The following is a 20,285-nucleotide window of genomic DNA, read 5'->3' as shown; positions in this document are numbered from 1 at the left end:
CTCACCATCACCAGTTGGATATCTGACATGCACGTCAGATCTGACACGCCCATCAGATCTGACACACCCAGCACAGGGCCTCCCTCACCTCAATAAACAGCAGCTCCACTGTCCCTGGACCCATATGCCAAAAACCATGGTTCTGTCTTGATTCTTCTCATTCACTAATATCCCACACCCCAATTCATCAACAACTCCTGTGGCTTCACCTGCAAAATACATCACAACCTGACCACTTCCCGCCACTCCCAGCCCCGACTCCCATCCTGGTCCAGGCTGCCATTATCTTTGGCTTGGATTATTGCAGAAGCTTCCTCAGTCATCCTCCCTCCTGTCTATTCTGCACTCAGCAGCCAGGGTGAGACTTCCACAGTACAAGGTAGATTACGTCACTCCTTTGCTTCAAGGGCTCCTCAGTGCAAAAGCCAAAGTCATAACAGTGGCCAGAGATCCTGCTTGTTGCAGCTCCTCCCTTCCCTGTCCCTGCCACCACTTTTCTGACTTCATCTCCCATCCTTCTTTCCCTCCCTGAAAGCATTCAAGCTCCTCTGGCTTCCATGATGCTCTTTGAACATGCTAAGTGCACTCCTGCCTATTTGCATGTGCTGTCCTCTCTGGCTGGAATGCTCTTCCCTCATAGAGCCTCAAGACTCCCTCCCCCTCCTCCTTGAGGCCTCTGTGTCTGTGTCTTACTAGGAAGGCCTTCACCGCACAATTTATAATCGCAATCCCTGTCTCCCCATGCCCTGTTTATTTCCTTCTTTATTAAACGATCACTGGAAGTCTTGTCCATTGGTTGACTTCCTCCTCCCAGTAGAATATAAGTTCCAAAGAGGCAGGGCCTTGATCTATGTGGTTTACTGCTGTATCGACAGTGCCAAATCATCATCTGAATGTTGAATGAATGCCGAATCCCAGCCTTCAAACAGTTCACATTCTTGCGGAGGTCCAAAAACTCAGGCAGGTGAGGCAGCAGATGCTTTCCACCGGCCTGGGATGGTAGAACATCAGTGGGCACAACACAGCATCAAATGAACAGACCCAGGGCAGCTGGGGCTCAAAGTGGGGGATTCTGCCTAAAAGATCCATAGAAAGGGGATCTCTCAGAGTCATTCTGGGGTAGGTGGCAGAGCTCCCCAGGAGCCATTCTCTCTTCTTTTCTCAACTGTCTCTAATTTTCCTTGGGGCTTCACCCCTCTTTTCCACTGTCAACCCATTGGTGCAGAGAATGCGGCTCTCACCCAGAAAACCACTCACTGGTCTTCCTAGTTCACAGCCATGAGTTTAGAGGACATTTGTGGGCCAGTTAGAGCCAGTGGGATGCCATGAGATCCACTGGACTGAGAAAGGGGCACCTCCCTCTTTAAGTGAACCTTCAAGGAAGTGACAGCTGGAGCTGCAGTAGCCATCTTGTGCTCATAAAGAGGGGTGCCTGTTTGTGAACATAGTCAGTGTGGGTTGAGCAGAGCCAAGAGAGAGAAAACACAGGAGTCGCCGACCAGGCAAAACCCTGGACTTAGAATTTGCACGAACCAAGACTTACGCCATTTAGGTTTTGGTTTTCCGCCAGTTGCAACCATCGGAGATCCACCAACAGAGCATGAGCAAGCTCACCTACCTGTGGACAGGGGAATGACACTATGTGCACACATATGACATCTGATGCACACAGGAGGAGGAAGGACAGAGCACCGAAGCAGGAATGAATACACTGGATTCAGTGCATTGAGGCCTGGCTGCCTCAAGGGCCTCTGGGAATGACCCACTGGGCACAGGCCTACCCCTAAGATTTGCAGGGCCCAGGGCCAGAGTATAAGTGGAAGCCCACATACCATATGGCTAAATAGTTACATGCTGTTAGTCAAGCTAAAAAACTGTTAAATGAAACATGTCCTTTTCTCTTACCTTGACAAATGTACCTTCATCACAATCTGGAAAGTCAGGTGAGAATGGAGACTTCTCCTACACAGTGACATGGGGGGAGGTAGCACCAGGACCCCATTCTACCCCTTTCTCTTTTACCACTGGCTCCATCCTGAACCACAAGGGGCCTTGCATTCTCTGTGGAAACCCCAGCCCTTATGTCCAAACACTGTCTACACCCACTGCAAACAGCTGCCCCTTGGTCACCCCTAGGGCCTAAAAGTGCATCTCCTGGAAGTATGGCTTTCCCTCTGGAAGACAGACCCAAGGAAGAGGCCCATGCATGTCCTAGAAGTGGGCTCAGGGGCAAGTGGGCAGGAAATTCAGGGTTCTAGATCCTTAGAGGAAAGTCTGGAAGGGCAGGGCACAGGCTCCTAGTGGGTATGTCCCCTGGTCCCACTGACTCCTTGTCCCGGGAGGAGAGGCCAACCAGAGGAGGCAGAGGGCAAGACATCAAAGCACAGGCCCTGGGAAAGGGTCCCTCTTGCCTGGGCTTAAGGATAGTCCAGATTGATCCAGGGATACACGGTAGTTTTGAATCCATCAGAATATGTGGTCTTGGGGTGTTTTTCCTGTTGACTCACATCCACCACTCCCACTGCCTCCTGGAAATGGGAGATTTTATATAAAGAAGTTATTTTTCCTGAAATCTGTACTTCTACTGGGAACACCAGAGATTGCCACTTACGGGCAAGGTGAAAGATATAGCAATGTGATGAGCTGGCTAGTTTTTGTTAGGGGTCTGCTGGAGCCCCCTGGAACACGGGGCAGAACAGCAGCAGTGCCAGCACAGAGGGTATCTCCTGGGCAACCCAGGATTCGTTGTGGCCAAGGCCAGGTGCAGGAGAGCACATACAACGGAGGCATGGCATCCTCCCGGTGCTTCTGTAGTTCTGGGACTGGGAGCCAAGTCGGGGAAGCACCATCTTGTTCCTGCTTTTGTCACCTTTGAGTCAACATGCCTTGGGTAGCCCTTGGTGTGAGTAGGTGTGTGAGACAAACCACGTGATAATAAATGCTTTAAAAACAGGAACTCTGGGTTTGCTGGTGAATTGTCAAATTTAGGACTAGCTCTTTTCTCAGTTCCCTCTCCCCAAGGAGGCCATGCTCAGACCTGCACCCTCACTGCCCATTCGTGCTATTCTTCTGCCGTCTGGGGGTGTTGCATATCTTCCCCCACCACCTTGTCTCCTTCAGATTAGGCGCTTCCTGAGGAAGGAGGCCATGTGTGAGTCACTCTGCAACCATGGGAGCTGGGTACCAACATGGAAGAGATGGTAACAGTGAGTGACAGCAGTCCAGGGCTTGCCCAAGCCTGAGGCCGTGGGCACCCTGTAAACCCTGTAGGTTTCCCTCATACTCTCTCCTACCTTTGTTTTGATCCTTCTAGCTGTCCCCTGATGCCTCTGGTTTCTGTCCCACTATATTATCTGTCTATTCTTTTTCCCGGGACACCTTCAGTTTGAAGACTTGGTTGAATGATTTGAATGTCTCATTCCCTCCCACCACCACCTCTAAGAATCTGCCTCTTAGATTTCCTTCATTGATTGATGCCTTGAAGCAGTCAGGTCCAGGCTTCCCTGCCACCGCTACCCTTACACGGCCTGGCATCTTAGGTCATGTCCAAGGTCTGGGCATGTTGTTTGATCAAGGCAAGGGAGAGTGGACCAACACAAAGTCTGATGATGCAGAGGATTGTAAGAGTGTTCTTCAAAGAAGTGACTTTTATTTTGACACAGACTGTGAGGATTATGACAAAGGCAACTGAAATAGTTGTGATACTAAAGACCATATTGTGAGGCTGCCAATGAAGATAATGGTGACGGCATTGCTGAGGGTGAAATTAATCATGTTGATGTTGTGATAGTAATGGCGGGATGGTGATGTTGATGTTGGTGTTGATGAGACTGACAATGATAAAGGTGTCGGTGCCTTCACTGTAATGGTGATAATGACAGGGGATGACGGGATGTCAGCACTGATGAGAGAGGAGGTGATAACAACGTTGATGGTACTGACAGTATCAGTGGGATGGTGGCAGAGATGTTGGTGCTGATGAGACTGGTGATGATGAAGATGTTGCTGTCATGGCAGTGATGGAGGTGATGACAGTAGGGGTGGTGTTGGTGGTGCTGATATTAAGAGTGGAGATGATACCATTGTTGCTGGTGAAAACAGTAATTGTGGTGCTGGTGTACTGGTGTTGATAGTAGAGTCAATGGTGGTGATGATGATGACGACCACACTGGGTTTCATTCTGCAAGAGATGTGGTGATTAGACTTTACTCTTGCATAACAGGAAGCATCAGTCCTGGCCTTCACCTATTGCTTTTCCCTGGCCTCTCTCCACCTCCCCTTTCCTATCTCCTCCATGTTCCTTCCACCCTCTGAGGACTTCCCAGCTGGGAAGAACACTGCTGCCCCCACAGGGACCAGGGCAGGGCTTATAGCAGCAGCAGCAGCAGCTTTTCTTCCAGATGTTTCCAGGGCAGCAGCCAACTCTTGTTCTGGCAGCCCTGATCACACTGCAGTAATTACATTATTTGTGGCTTCAATTTTGAATCCATTTTCTGGTCATTTTACAGTAACTCAGTGGTTCACAGTCATTGCAGGAGTCCGCAGCCTGAATGCCGTCCCCCCACTCCCTTTCCATGGCAATTGTAGTTATGGCAAAAATTATCCCAATCAATTTGTGTCTTAAAAGGAATTGAGCAGCCCAGAGAATAAGTGAAGGCGGAGGAGCCTGGGGAGCCCTGGGTCGATTCCAGGCCCACTCCGGTCAGCCTTGGAAGAAAACACAGACACTCTCTGCGCTGCTGCTGCCTCTGGCACTGCCTGGAAGTCACTCATCTTTTAATTTCCACAAAACATGTAAAGATAAAGACAATAAGTGAAAGTCCATTTTAACAGGGAAAGGCCACCGGACCTCACGTGGAGGGAAGGACTAATTCAAGCAGAGCTGGCAGGGCAGGTGGTGCCAGGCTTTGTGCCTCTGCGTCCCCTCCCCCACAGGGCCTGAGGTGGCTGGATCCAGCTGGAGGGGAAGAAAGCAATGACGAGGACTTCTGTCTAGGGAAAATGAATTATCGCTGGATTAATTAGAACTTGCCCCAAGCCCCAAGTTCCTTGGAGGAGTCCTAAAGATGCCTCAGGAGAATGCTGTTTAAAAAACCAAAGATGAAAAGAAAAAATAAAGATCATGGGAACATGGGGCTCCCTGAGGGATGGAGGGTGCCCAAAGGGGAGTGTGATCCAACAGCAGGAATGTGCCAAGGTGTGACAGTGGTGTTGCCAGTCACAGCAGAGGGATGGTATCTGTCTTAGGCATGTCATCACAGGGACATTGAGCGTTGCAGAAAGATGGCACTTAATTTTTTTATTGAGATATAAAATATAGTAAAGTGCATTAATGTTAAGCACATGACTGTTATGAATTTTCACATATAATTTCATTCATACGTCATGCACTCATGTATGCTACACTATCTCAGGCAAGCTACAGAGCATTTCCAACACCTAAGAAGGGTCTCTCTTGCTCCTTCCCAGTCAATATCCACTCACTGCACACTACTCCCTCTCCCAGAGGAAATCTCTTTTCTTTCACTCAATACTATATCTGTGAGGTTCATCTATGATGTTGAGTGGAGAAAGTTTATTCTTTTTTTTATTGCTGATTAAAATTCCATTGTATAATTATATCCTAATCTATCCATTCTCCTACTGATGGACCTTTAATTTACTTCTAACTTTTGATTATTATCATTAAAGTGGCTAGAAAACATCCTTGTAGGCACAAGCTTTAGTAGATACTGCTAAATAGTTCTCCTAAGAAATGGAAAGTTTTACTCCCATCAGCATTGTATAGAAAAAATAAGCCCAAACCCCTACCTCCCACTGTACACAGAAAATCAATGCGAGATAGATCACAGAGCTAACTATGAAAGATAAAACAACAGCACTTCTAGGAGAAAAATGAGAGACTATCTTCATAACCTTAGGTTAGACAAAGACTTCTCAAACAACACAAAATACATTAACCATAATGGAAAATATTGATAAATTGGACTTCTTTAAATTAAGAACTTTGCTCCTCAAAAGAAACTGTTAAGAGAATGTAAAGGGAAGCCCACATGTAATGCATATATGCAATAGAGATATCTCTCCAACAAAGGACGCAAGAATATATAAATCAAGAATATAGGCCGGGTGTGGTGGCTCATACTTGTAATCCTAGCACTTTGGGAGGCTGACGCGGGTGGATCACGAGGTCAGGAGTTCGAGACCAGCCTGGCCAACATGATGAAACCCTACCTCTACTAAAAATACAAAAATTATTTGGGTGTGGTGGTGGATGCCTGTAATCCCAGCTACTTGGGAGGCTGAGGCAGGAGAATTGCTTGAACCCAAGAGGCGGAGGTTGCAATGAGCTGAGGTGGCACCACTGCACTCCAGCCTGGGCAACGAGAGTGAAATTCCACCTCAAAAAAAAAAATATATATATATATAGTGAGAGAGAGAGAGTGAGAGAGAGAGACAGAGGCTCGCTACATATATATAATGACACTCACTACAGAAACCACCAGAATGGCCAAAATTTAAAAATAAAACTGACTTTACCAAGTGCTAGTGAAGATGTAGGGCAAGTGCCACTCTCAAACATAGCTGTGGGGAGTGCAGACTGTGCAGCAGCTTTTGGAAAACTGTTTGGCTGAACATATGCACATTCTGTGACCCGCACACTTCCACTCCTAAGTATATACCCAACAAAAATGATTATACATGTGCATCACAAGACACCTACACGAATGCTCACAGCAGCAATGCAGGTAATAGCCCCAAGCAGAAACCAACACGTAAGTGCAACAAAAGTGAAATGGATTTAAAATGGGGCATATTCATGTAACAGAACACTGTACATCAATGAAGACCAGTATATTCAACCATGTAGACAATCTCACGGATACAAGACAAAGCAAAGAGCAAGGCTTAAAAGAGTAGACACTGAATGATTTCATTTATGTAAAGTTCAAAAACAGCAAAACCCAGTGTGGGGCACCAGCAGTCAGAATGGTGGTGACCTTGGGAGAGGAATGACTGGGAGGGCCACGGGGGCTTCTGGAGGGCTCACATGGTCTATATCTTGATTTGGGTGGCAGTTCCTTTTTTCTTGATCTAGCTTGAGTAGGTGTCTGTTTCTTATAAACTCATGCTCCTTGACCAAGCTAACGCTTCACCCTCCCTTTCCTGCACTCTCTCCTGCAACTCTCAGTATGGCACCTGTTGCTTTATCCTCTAGATTATAAGCTCCATGGTCGCAGGAACCAGCCACCTCTGTCTTAAACACTTTGGGATCCCCAGCACCTGGCACACAGTGGGTGCTCAACAGACTTCTCAAGTGCATAAACTGGCTCCTTCAAACAACTTGCATTTTCCACTCCACCTTCTGCCTTATCCCACTCCTCACTCTTTCCCACCATCCTTCAAAGCTCATCTCAAACCTCTCCTCCTCCAGGAAGCCTTCCTGCTTGTACCACAACACTTCTGTAGCTCTCTCTCATTTTCTGGTTGTTATAGTTATTGGTCCTATGACCTAGCTTCCTTGGGCATGACCTATAAAGGGCAGGGCCTTTTTTCCTGCAGGGATCGTAAGGAACAATGTTCGTTAAGTGGGTTTGACACACTTTCATTTGTGCATCCGATCAAACTACCAGGACTGATTTTGTGCCTCCTGAATGCCAGGCCCATGCCAGGTTCTACAGTGGAGCAGTAAAAAGACACGGGGGCTTGCAGACATGTGGAAGAAATTAACAATAATCACATGACCTCTCTTTCATAGACACAGGTCAGGCTTGTGAAAGAAAAGTTCAGAGTGTTATAAGATGAAAGCAAGGAGACCTGACCTTGTCTAGGGGTTCGGGGAGGGTCTCCCTGAGGACTGGAAGTTTGACAAGAGAAGGATGAGTTGGCCAGGCAAAGGACAGGAGAAGGTGGGCTGGAGAAAGGGAATTACAAGCAGAGGGGGCAGCATGTACGGAAGCCCAGAGGTGGGAGGAAGCATGGCACCCTGAGGAGGGCAGGTGTGGCTAGAACCCAGGGCCTATGGGAGCAGATGGTATGGATGTGGCTGGAAGGTCAGGTTGGGGTTAGACTGGAAAGGCCCTCATGGGCTCTGATGATGATTTGGGGAAAGCCCATGAGATGTTCCATCCAAGAATTTAAGAAAGCAAGTCATGTCATCTGGTTGGGGGGAGGCGGGGAGTGGAGGGTTTGTGGCTTTGGTCACTTGGAAGCCCAGGGCTAGATTTTCAGGAGCTAGGACGTTTCTGTTTTGGGCCTGCTCACCAACAACTTGGCAGTTTCACATAGGGCGGGACTATAATTTCCTGGAGGAAATAACTCTGGGAGGGCTCAGAAACTCTGCCCCGGGGTTCCCTGCCTGGCTGGGGAAGGTCCCTGTGCTGAATCACAGGGGTACCGCTAGGGAGTCATTGTATTATTTTAGTAATTTTTAGAAAACATAGACAGAAAACCCAGTCTAGCTTTTTGTGGGTGGTTGTACCCACGAGGGTCTCTGCACTCTGATTCCAGGCGTTTGTTCTGTGTTCTGACCTTTTTATTGAGTAGTTTTGGTTGAGTTCAGTCATTTTCTAGCTGGACAAGGCCGGGCAGAGGGTGTCAGCATAGACTCTCAGCAGGGAGATGGACACTTCACTGCACAAGGTAGGCTGCAGGGCATGCTGGGAAAAGAGTGGGAGGACACAGGCAGGGAGCGGGCACAACAGCAGAGAGAGGGGTCACGGGTGAAGGATCACTCTTCGGATGATCCAGGCTAAACCAGGGTGGGGTACCTCTTGACTGTCTGCAGATCAGCTCTGAGATTCAGCAGAGTGGCCTCAAAAATGTCAGAATGGCTGGGCGCAGTGGCTCACACCTGTAATCCCAGTACTTTGGGAGGCCGAGGTGGGCAGATCACCTAAGGTCAGGAGTTCAAGACCAGGCTGGCCAACATGGTGAAACCCTAGCTCTACTAAAAATACAAAAAATTAGCTGGGTGTGGTGGCATGTGCTGTAGTCCCAGCTACTCAGGAGGTGGAGAGAGGAGAATTGCTTGAACCTGGGAGGCGGAGGTTGCAGTGAGCAGAGATCGCGCCACTGTACTCCAGCCTGGGCAACAGAATGAGACTCTGTCTAAAAAATAAAAAAAAAAAGTCGGCGGTAACTGCGCTCGATATCAGGGACTCTGCCAGAATACAAGGCAAGGAGAAGCAGGTGGGTGGGACACAGAAATTGGGTCCCTGACCTGGTGGCTCAGTATGTGGAGGGCAAAGAAGCCAATTGCAATAAGAGTAAAGTCCTACATGGTACTTCCAACATGCCAGTGCTTACTATTCTAAGCACTTTATAGAAAGGCATCCATTGTGCAGATGAGAAAACTGAGGCACAGGGTATTTTGTCCAAGGTCACACAACTAATATTGGAGTTGCTAGGATGCAAGTCCAGGCAGTCTGGCTCCAAGCCCAAACCAGGTAGAAAAGGCTTGGAGCTCTGGCCCGTTCCCAGGATCTCGGACAGCAAATGCAGCACTTCCCCTCACCAGGCCGGGAAGAGAACAGAGGCAGGAGCTGCACACTCACCCTTTTTGGTCGCCTCGAAGCTGTCATGGAAGTGAATCCTCTGTATGTCATAGGTCAAGGTTGTGTTGGGCAGCAGAGTCCTGTTCCTGTTGATGATGTTGGCAGAAAATCGAAAGGCGTGCTCCTCAGCATTCATGACCTGGGCGTTGGGGCCGTCCGCATACTCGAAGATTCCTCCTGTGAAAGATGAGTAAAATTGTGTGTGGTTGGGAGGAGGGATGGAGCTCTAGCAAGCATGCTTGGCTCAAAAGGTTTTATAGACAAGCTGCCTGCTCCCTGAAATGTTCAATAATATCCTAGGTAACTGCCATACCTAGAAAGTGTGCAGGAGCACAAGAAATACGAAAATCCTCCTCATTCATTTCACTCAACCAGCAAATTCCTGATAACAGAGCCTGACAGGGCCAAAATAACATTACCAACTTATTAATATTGCTGTGAAAATTCTCAATAGAATTCTGGCAAGCAGAATCTACCAGGATATTACCAGGATAACATACCATGACTATGCAGAGTTTTATTCTAGGAATCTAAGACTGGTTCAATATAAAGAAATCTATGAATATCATTCCACCACATCAATAGTTCAAATGAGAAAAAAAAATATAATCAACCCACAAAATGCAAGATGGCATTTAATAAAATCCAGTATCTATTGCTGTTAAGAATGCTTAATAAAATAGCACCAGAAGAAATACTTCCTTGAAGCTTTTTTAGCTTAAATCAGCCTTTAATATCATACTAATGGTGAAAAACTAGAGGCATTCTCATTAAAGAAAAATAAGAGGCATGGGGGAGGATTCGCACCACACCATTAACCAATGAAATAAGAAAGAAAAATAATTTAGAGGCACAACATTTGTAAAGAAATAAACTCTTATTTGCAAATGATATAAAAACCCTTAAAATAATCCCTAAACATGAAAACAAGTAAGAGCTAGTAGGAGTTAAGTTAAATGACCAGTGAGCACAAATTAATAGTGTTTCTTCATATCAGTGACAATCAGTAAAAAAACTTAATAGCAAATGAATTCCTTTTACAATATCAGCAAAAACATTAAGTAACTAATAATAAACCAAATAAGAAGTGTGCAATTACCGTTTTATTTACTTATTCATTTGAGATGGAGTTTCACTCTTGTTGCTCAGGCTGGAGTGCAATGGCACAATCTCTGCTCACTGCAGCCTCCGCTTCCCAGGTTCAAGCGGTTCTCCAATCTCAGTCTCTCAAGTTGCTGGGACTACAGGCACATGCCACTACACCCGGATAATTTTTGTATTTTTAGTAGAGATGGGGTTTCACCATGTTGGCCAGGCTGGTCTGGAACCCTTGACCTCAGGTGAGCCACCTGCCTTGGCCTCCCTCCCAAAGTGCTCGGATTACAGGTGTGAGCCACTGCACCGGGCTGCAATTCCAGTTTTAAAACATGACAAAAACAGGCTGGAAGCAGTAGCTTATACCTGTAATCCCAACACTTCCGGAGGCCGAGGCAGGAAGATGAAGATTGAAGCCAAGAGTTCAAGACCAACTTGAGCAACATAGTGACACTTTGTCTTTACAAAAATAAAAAGAAAAGAAAAAAATAAAAAATGACCAAAACAAATAAAAAAACACCTTTAATGAGAGATATAAACATAGCCTTAAGTGAAGAGGCGTGGTGTGTTTCTGAATAGTAAAGTTCATGTGTAGAGGTGTCAGTTTTTCCAAATTAATTTTTCAGTTTAATTCCAATCAGAATCATGAAAGGATTTTTCTTTTCCTGATAAAATGACTCTAAAATGTATCTGGAAGACTAAACATGAACTAATGACCAAAACATGTTTTAAAAAGAATGAGAGGTGACTCGTACTGCCAGATTTTAAAATATATCATTAAGTCAAATAATTAAATTCATGTTGTAGTAGCATATGAAAACACAGATAGATCAAAGGAACAGGATAAAAGCTCCCATAAAGAGACTCAAGTAGAGATAAGTATTTAAAACATGAGAAAGATGGCTAGTTCCAATCAGTAAGTAAATGAATTATTCATTAACTGTGCTGTGACAATTATTCAATTACTTGGAAGAAATTTAAGTTAGAATTCAATCTTAATCTAAAATAAATTCCAGATAAATTAAAGATTAATGGCAAATGGGTAAGGGGAGGAGCAGATAAAATACTATAAAAGTACCAAAAAAGAAAATATAGGTGAATATTATACAATATTGGGTAGAGGAGGTCTTTCTAAGCCTTTCAAAAACTTCAGAAACCATAAAAGAAAGATTGATAGCTCCACAAAAATAACATAAAACTTCTACCCATTAAAAACTATAAACAAAATTAAATTACAAACACAAACTTGAAATAAATATTTGTAACATATGTGGGAGCATAAAGATGGGTGCTTTTATTTTATAAAAAGCACTTAAATTCTACAAAAAGGAAAAATACTCCCATAGAAAAATGTGCAAAGGACAAGTATGAACATTTAACAAAAGAAAAGAAAATAATACAAAGGAGCTATTAATGTATGAAGAAGTGTGCAACGTCCCTAATAATTAAAATAAATTCAATTTAAACCAACAATGAGATACCATTTTTTGCTCATCCAGTTGGTGAAGATACAAAATAAACCATGGCTCCAGCTTTGGTGCGGGAATAGTTGTTTAGAAAGAGACACCTGTTTAACTGTGGGTGGAGGGGGAAATGTATACCCAGCCTGTTGAGATCGACATTAGAAACTTACCAAAAGCCCTAAAAACGTCCACACCTGTGACTCGGGACTTTGATATCTAGAAATGGACTCCAACACCAACAGTGGGCATATGGATCATGTATGGGGAAGGAGATCTAGGGACGTTCAACCAGAGAACTAGTAAACTATTGTCTATGTATTTACATATAATCACAAAAATTTAATGACACAGGAAATACCCATGATATATTTTTAAGTGAACAGTGAGGGTTTCTGGCAGAGGTGCAGTACAATTCCCTTTAGAAGAGGAAGAAGAGGAACTTATGTCTTTAACATAAGAAGACATTTCTTGTTTTGTTCTTAATGCCTTTCTATATTTTTTCCAATTAAACCTTTATTATTTTTAATAATTGATTTGGTTGAGGTATTATTACATTCTACAAGATTCACCTGTTTTAAAGTGTACAATGATTTTTAGTAAATTTACTGAGTTCTATGACCGTAAGCACAATCCTGTTTTAGAACCTTCCCATCACCCAATAGGAACCCCCGTGCCCATTTACAGTCAATTATAGTTTTCATCCCACTCCCAGGCAACCACTAATTTACTTTTTGTCTTTTCTGAACATTCATATAAATGGAATCATGCAATAGGTGGTCTTTTGCATCTGGCTTTTTGCATTTCATGTGCTTTTGCGGTTCATCCATATTAGTGTTACGTATCAGTACTTTATTCCTCTTTATTGCTAAATAATATTACTTTGTATAGATGTACCACATTTTATTTTTCTATCCACCAGTTGATGGGTATTTGGATTGTTTTAATTGTTTTGAAAATTCTAAAAAGTAGTGGTTCCCAGTCTCTCGTCTGGCATATGACAAGCTTGAAAGTGGCCACTCTGTCCTAACAACCAGTGAAAGCTGAACAAACTGAAAAATCAAGAACTCTTCTTAGATCTGTAAGAGAAGTGAGGTCACAGTGCAAACCACTGCCCCCAGAATTGGAGAGACAGGTAAATAGAGAGAATTACAAATTATTGGAGCAGAAACCTCCATGGGAATTGGTGTGCAGGCAGGAAAACCGAAAGTGTAATTGACTAGTTGCTGGAGGCTCAGTGTGGATAAGTCTGAGAGACAAAAACCTCAGGGGAGGCCTTCACTGGGCCCCCACGCTTTTGTGAGTTTTACTCCTGGAATTCTACCAGGTTCTTAAGTGAATATTGGAGAAAAATCCCCATGTGCTTCTGGTAGTGGAAGGGGAAAAGGAATCATTTCAAAATATGCCAGAGCATTCTGTTCTTTTTAACAAGGTTTGTCCTCGGGGGAAACTAGTTAGCCAGAGCCTAACCTGCTGGGGTTTCATGAGAGACTAATTGACCTGGTGGAAGGGAAATACTCAACTCCAGCCCACCTTAGCCATCCTATTCCATCTACACGTGTGTGTTGCGGGGGAGGTGGGGGAGAAGCACCTGTGAAGTTCACAGCCCAGGGGCACAGGCTCACCAAAAGACTGAGACGTAATCATAGCACTGTAGAATGCGTCCCCCTCTCCCCACCCCTTACCACTAAATCACTAAAGGCCTTATTTTCAGCAGTTCCTTTTACCCAGTGCATCATGTCCAGCTATCAAGAAAAAATTACAGGGCATACTAAAAGGCATAAAAACCGTAGTTTGAAGAGACAGAGCAAGCATCAGAACCAGATTCAGATATGGCATGGATTTTGGAATTATCAGACCAGAAATTCAAAACAACTATGATTAATATGCTAAGGGCTCTAATGGATAAAGAGGAGAGCATGCAAGAACAGATAGGCAAAGAGATGGGAATTCTAAGAAAAAAAAAAAGAAATGTTAGAGATAAAAAGCAAAACAAAACAAAACACTGTAACAGAAATGAAGAGTGCCTTTGATGTGCTTATAAGTAGACTGAACACAGCTGAGAAGTGGGTCTCTGAGCTTGAGGATATCTCAATAGAAACTTCCAAAACTGAAAAGCAAAGAGCAGAAAGACTGGAAGAAGAAAACAGAATATCCAAAAACTGTGGATGTAAAAATGCCTAATGGAAATGCAAGAAGGAGAAGGAAGAGAGAAATGATCAGGAGAAATATTTGAAACAATAACGACTTTCCTCAAATTAATGTCAGACACCAAACCACAGATCTAGGATCCTTAGAGAACACCAAGCACAAAGCAGGAAATATGTCCCCAAAATGACACTGAGGCATATCATTTTCAAACAATAGAAAATCAAAGATCAAGAAAAAAATCCCAACAAGCCCGAAGAAAAATACGTCTTATCTATGGAGGAAAAAAGATAAGAATTACATCTGACTTCTCTTCAGAAACCATGCAAGCAAGAAGAGGGTGAAGTGAAATATATAAAGTATTGAGAGAAAATAAAAACCAACCTATAATTCTGTATCTTGAGAAATTATCCTTCAAAAGTGGAGAGAAATAAAGACTTTCTCTGACAAACAAAAATCAATGAAATTTGTTGCCAGTAGATCTGCCTTACAAGAAATATTAAAAGATGTTCTTTAGAGAGAAGGAAAATAATATAGGTCAAAAACTTCAATCTACATACAAGAAGAACACTGAAGAAAGAATAAGTGAAGGTAAAATTTAAAAAAATGTATTTTTCTTATTCTTAATTGACAATAGTTTGTTCAAAATAATAATAGCAACAATGTATTCATAAATATTCACTTATATGGGCTTACATATGAGCAAAATGAATGACAGCAATGATATAAGGATGGGAGGGAGGAATTAGGATTGTTTTGTTACTATAAAATGCTAACACTACCTGTGAAGCAGTATAACATTATTTGAGAATGAACTTGGATTAGTTGCATATGTATATTGCAAACTCTAGGGCAACTACTAAAAAAAAGTACAATTGACATGCTAAGTGAGGAGAGGAAATGAAATGATAAAATATGCTCAATTAAAATCATGAAAGGCAGAAAAGGGTTGGAAGGCAAAAATAGAAACAAAGAACAAGGGCAACAAATAGAAAACAGTGACAAATAAGGTAGATATTAATCCAATTATATCAATTCTCATTTTAAACATCAAAGGTCTAAATGCATCAAGTAAAAGAGATTGTCAAAGTGGATCAAAAAACAAGATCCAACTATATGTTGTCTACAATAAACCTATTTTAGATATACAGGTGCACATAAAATAAAAGTAAATGAACAGATGAAAAATTTATTCCTGGAATGCAAGGATGGTTCAAAACAACTGATCAATGTAATACATCATATTAACAGAATAAAGGAAAAAAATGTGATCATCTGAATCAATGCAGAAGCAGCATTCGACAAAATTCAACAACTATTCATGATAAAAGACACTCAACAACTAGGAACAGAAGAGAACTATCTCAACGTAATAAAAGCCATTTATGAATAGCCCACAGCAAATGTCATACTCAATGGTAAGAGACGAAAGCTTTTCCTCTAAGATCAGTGACAAGGCTAGGATGTTCACGTTCACCACTTCTATTAAACATTCTACTGGAAGTTCTATCCAGAGCAGTTAGGCAAGAAAATTAAAAAGAAGGCATCCAAGTTGGAAAGGAAGAAGTAAAATTATCTGTCTGCAGATAATATGGTCTTATATGTAGAAAACCCCAAATATTTTACAAAAAATCAGTTAGAGCTAATAAAATTTGGCAAAATGACAGAATACAAAGTCAATACACAAAATCAGTTGCATTTCTATACCTAACAATTAACAATCTGAAAAGGAAATCACAAAATAATTCCATTTCTAATAATCTCACAAAGGACAAACTACTTAGGAGTTAACCAAGGAGATGAAAGACTTGTACCTGTACAATGAAAACTACAAAATAAAATGGGGAAATGATTTAAATAGACATTCCTCAAAAGAAGACATATAAATGGCAAGCAGGCATATGAAAAGATGCTCACATCATTGATCATCAGAAAAATGCAAATCCAAACTACAATGAGACATCGTCTCACCTCAGTTAAAATGGCTTATATCCAAAAGACAGGCAATAATAAATGCTGCTGAGGATGTGGAGAAAAGGGAACCCTCATACCACGTTGGTGGGAATGTAAATTAGTACAACCACTTTGGAGAACAGTTTGGAGGTTCCTCAAAAAACAGAAAATAGAGCTACCATATGATCCAGCAATCTCACTGCTAGATATATACTCCAAAGAAAGGAAATCAGTATATTGAATAGATATCTGCACACCTATGTTTGTTGCAGCACTGTTCGCAATAACCAAAATTTGGGAGCAACCTAAGTGTCCATCAACAGATGAATGGATAAAGAAAATGTGGTGCTTATACACAATGGAGTACTATTCAGCCATAAAAAGAATGAGATCCTCTCATTTTCAACAACATAGATGGAAATGGAGGTCATTATACTAAATGAAATAAGCCAGGCACAGAAGGATAAACATCACACGCTCTCAAACCAAAACAATTGAAATTATGGAGATAGAGAGTAGAAGGATGGTAACTAGAGGCTGGGAAAGGTAGTGGTAGGCTGGGTGGGGGGAGGTAGGGGTGCTTAATAGGTACAAAATAGATAACTAGAAAGAATTAATAAGAACTAGTATTTGATAGTACAATAGCGTGACTATAATCAAGAATAATTTAATTGTACATTTAAAAACTAAGAGAGTGTAATTGGATTGTTTGTAACACAAGGATAAATACTTGAGGGGATGGCTACTTCATTTCCCATGATGTGATTATTGCATATTGCATGCCTGTATGCCTTACAAGAAATATTAAAAGATGTTCTTTAGAGAGAAGGAAAATAATACAGGTAAACATCTCATGAACCTCATAAATATATACACCTATTATGTGCCCACAAAAAATAAAATTTAAAGTGTAAAAAACCCTTCAAAACATTGTTGAAGGAAATTAAATAAGACATCAATAAATGTAAATACATCCCATGTTCATGGACTGGAAGACTTAATATTGTTAAGGTGTCAATACTGCCCAAAGTGATCTGCAGATTCAATGAAATCCTTATGACATTTCAATGTCAATGAAAATCCCAATGACATTTTTTTGCAGAAATAGAAAAACCAATCCTAAAATTCATACGGAATTGCAAAAGAATCCAAATAGCCAAAAACAGTCTTGAAAAAGAAGAACAAAGTTGGAAGACATTTCCTGATTTCAAAACTTACTACAAAGCTAGAGTAATCAAAACAGTGTGATACTGGCATAAAGACAAACTATATATAGAGTCCAGAAATAAAACCTCACATGTATGGTTAAATGATTTTTGACAAAGGTGCTAAGACTATTGATGGGGAAAGGATAGTCTTTTCAACAAATAATGCTGGGATAACTGAATATCCACATGTAAAAGAATGAATTTGGATCCTTATTTAACACCATATATAAAAACTAACTCAAAATGGATCAGAGACTTAAATGTAAGTCCTAAAACTATAAAACTCTTAGAAGAAAACATAGAACAAAGGCTTCATGACATTGAATTTGGCAATAATCTCTTGGATATGACACCAAAGGCACAGACAAGACAAGAAAAACAAATTGAGCTTAATAAAAAATTTCCAAAAAATTGTGTATCAAAAGACACTATCAACAGAGTAAAATGCAACCTATAGAATGGGAGAAGATATTTGCAAATCATACACCTGATAAGGAATTAATATCCAGAACAGATAGAGAACTTTTAAAACTCAAAAAAAAAAAACAAAAAATAAACAACCCGGTTTAAAAATATATAAAGGACTTGACATTTCTCTAAAGAAGATTTACAAATGGCCAATAAACACATAAAAAGATGCTCAATATCACTAATAATTAGAAAAATTCAAATCAAAACTACAGTGAGATACTACCTCACTGTACTATCCATTAGGATAACTACTATATAAAAAAAGAAAATAAGTGTTGGGGAGGATGTGGAGAAATTGGAACCTTTGTGCACCGTTGGTGGAAGTGTAAAATGGTAAGCCACTGTGGAAAACAGTATAGTGGTTCCTCAAAAGATTAAAACTAGAATTACTATATATCTAGCAATTCTTCTGGGTATATACCCAAAGGAATTCAAAGCAAAGACTCAAACAGATATTTGTACATCCATGTTCATAGCAATATTACAATAGCTAAAACATGGAAGCAACACAAGTGTCCATTGATAGATGGATGAATAAGAAAATGTAGCACAGACAGATGAATAAGCAAAATGTGGCATAGACACACAATGAAATATTATTCAGTCTCAAAAAAGAAGGAAATTCGGACATATGTTACATCATGAATAAACATTGAGGACAGTATGCTAAGTGAAATAAGCCAGTCACAAAAAGATGAATACTGTATGATTCCACTTATATGAGGTACTTAAAGTAGCCAAAATCAGAGAATCAAAAAATAGAACGGTGGTTTTCAGGGCCTACAGGAAGGGGGGAAAGTGAAGTTATTCTTTATGGGTATAGAGTTATAGAGTTTCAGTTTTACAAGATGAAAAAAGTTATGGAGATGAGTGGTGCTGATGGTTGCACAACATTATGAATGTATTTAGTACCACTGAACAGTACACTTAAAAATGGCTAAGATGGCAAATTTTATGTTATTTGTATTTTACCACAATAAAAAAGTAAATGAATGAAGACATGCCATCCTAATATCAATCAAAAGAAAGTGAAAGTAGCTGTATTCAGACAGAGAAGACTTTGGGTCAAGGAACTTTATCAGAGAGAAAGAGAAGCATTACATAATGATAAAGGGGTCAATTATCCAAAAAGACGTAACAATCATTAATGTGTATGTGCTCAAAAGAGAGCATCAGAATACATGAGGCAAGGAAAAAGGGATGAATTTACTATTCTACTAGGAGACTTCAACACCCTTTTATCCGAAATGGACTGATCCAGTTGACAGAAAATCAGTAAGGTTATAGTTAAACTCAACAACAGCCTCAGTGAATCAGATGTAATGTATGTCTATAGACTACTTCAGTCAACAACAACAGAATACACATTCTTCTCAAGCTCACATGGAACATTCAGCAATATAGACCACATTCTGTCCATAAAGCACATCTTAACAAATTTAAAAGACTGGAAATCATATAATGTCTACTCTTAGACCACCATGGAATTGAACTAGAAATCAATAACAGAATGAGATCAGGGAAATCCCCAAATACTTGAAGATTAGGCAATGCTCCTCCTCCCCCTCCTGCTCCTCCTCCTCCTCTTCCTCCTTCTCCTCCTCCTCCCCCTCCTCCTCCTCCTTGTCTTGCTATGTGGACTCAAACTCCTCTGCTCAAGTGATCCTCCCACCTCAGCTTCCAGAGTAGCTGGGACTACAGCCACATACCACTGTGCCCAGCTTAAACAATATACTTCCAAATAACACATGGGTCAGAAAAGAAATTTAAAAATATTTCAAACTAAATAAAAATGAAAGCATAACTTATCAAAATTTGTGGGATGCAGTGAAAGCAGCACATAGAGAGAAATTTATAGCACTGAATGCATAAAATAGAAAAGAAGAAAGATCTAAAATTAATAATCCAAGTTTCTACCTCAGGATTTCCTCAGCAAATTAAATCCAAAGTAAGCAGAGGAAAAGAAATAATAAAAATTAGATCTGAAATCAATGAAATTGAAAACAAGAAATCAATAGAAAAATATCAATGAAACCAAAAGCTGGTCATGTGAAAAGACAGATAAAATTGATAGGCCTCTAATCTGGCCAATTAAGAATAAAAAAGAGAGGATATAAATTGTTAGTATCAGAAGTGAAAGAGGGGACATCTCTACAGATCTCATGGCCATTAAAAAGATTATCGAGGAATATTAATAACTCTATGTCCACTAATTTGCTAACCTAGATGAAATGAACGAAACACAATTTGTCAAAATTAACGCAAGAAGAAAGAGACCATTTGAATAGGACTCTCTCTATTAAAGAAATTGAATTAATAATAAACCTTACAAAGCAGAAAGCATCAGGCCCAGATGGGTTCACTGGTAAATTCTACTAAACATTTAAGAAAGA

The 20,285-nt window shown here is 41.2% G+C and overlaps 1 protein-coding gene across 1 annotated transcript in view; it reads right to left on the bottom strand.

The window, feature by feature from the left end:
• Nucleotides 1-20,285, bottom strand: part of GRIK3 (glutamate ionotropic receptor kainate type subunit 3) — a 238,019-nt gene that overhangs the window by 85,882 nt on the left and 131,852 nt on the right. The window contains exon 2 of the mRNA XM_024252633.2: nt 9,558-9,734. Coding sequence (XP_024108401.1) covers nt 9,558-9,734 — 177 coding nt within the window. The remainder of the gene's footprint in view (nt 1-9,557; nt 9,735-20,285) is intronic.

This window comes from Pongo abelii, chromosome 1, assembly GCF_028885655.2.
Source record: "Pongo abelii isolate AG06213 chromosome 1, NHGRI_mPonAbe1-v2.0_pri, whole genome shotgun sequence".
Taxonomy (NCBI): domain Eukaryota; kingdom Metazoa; phylum Chordata; class Mammalia; order Primates; family Hominidae; genus Pongo; species Pongo abelii.
Note: the sequence above shows the minus strand (reverse complement) of the source record. Positions and strands in the feature narration are given on the sequence as shown.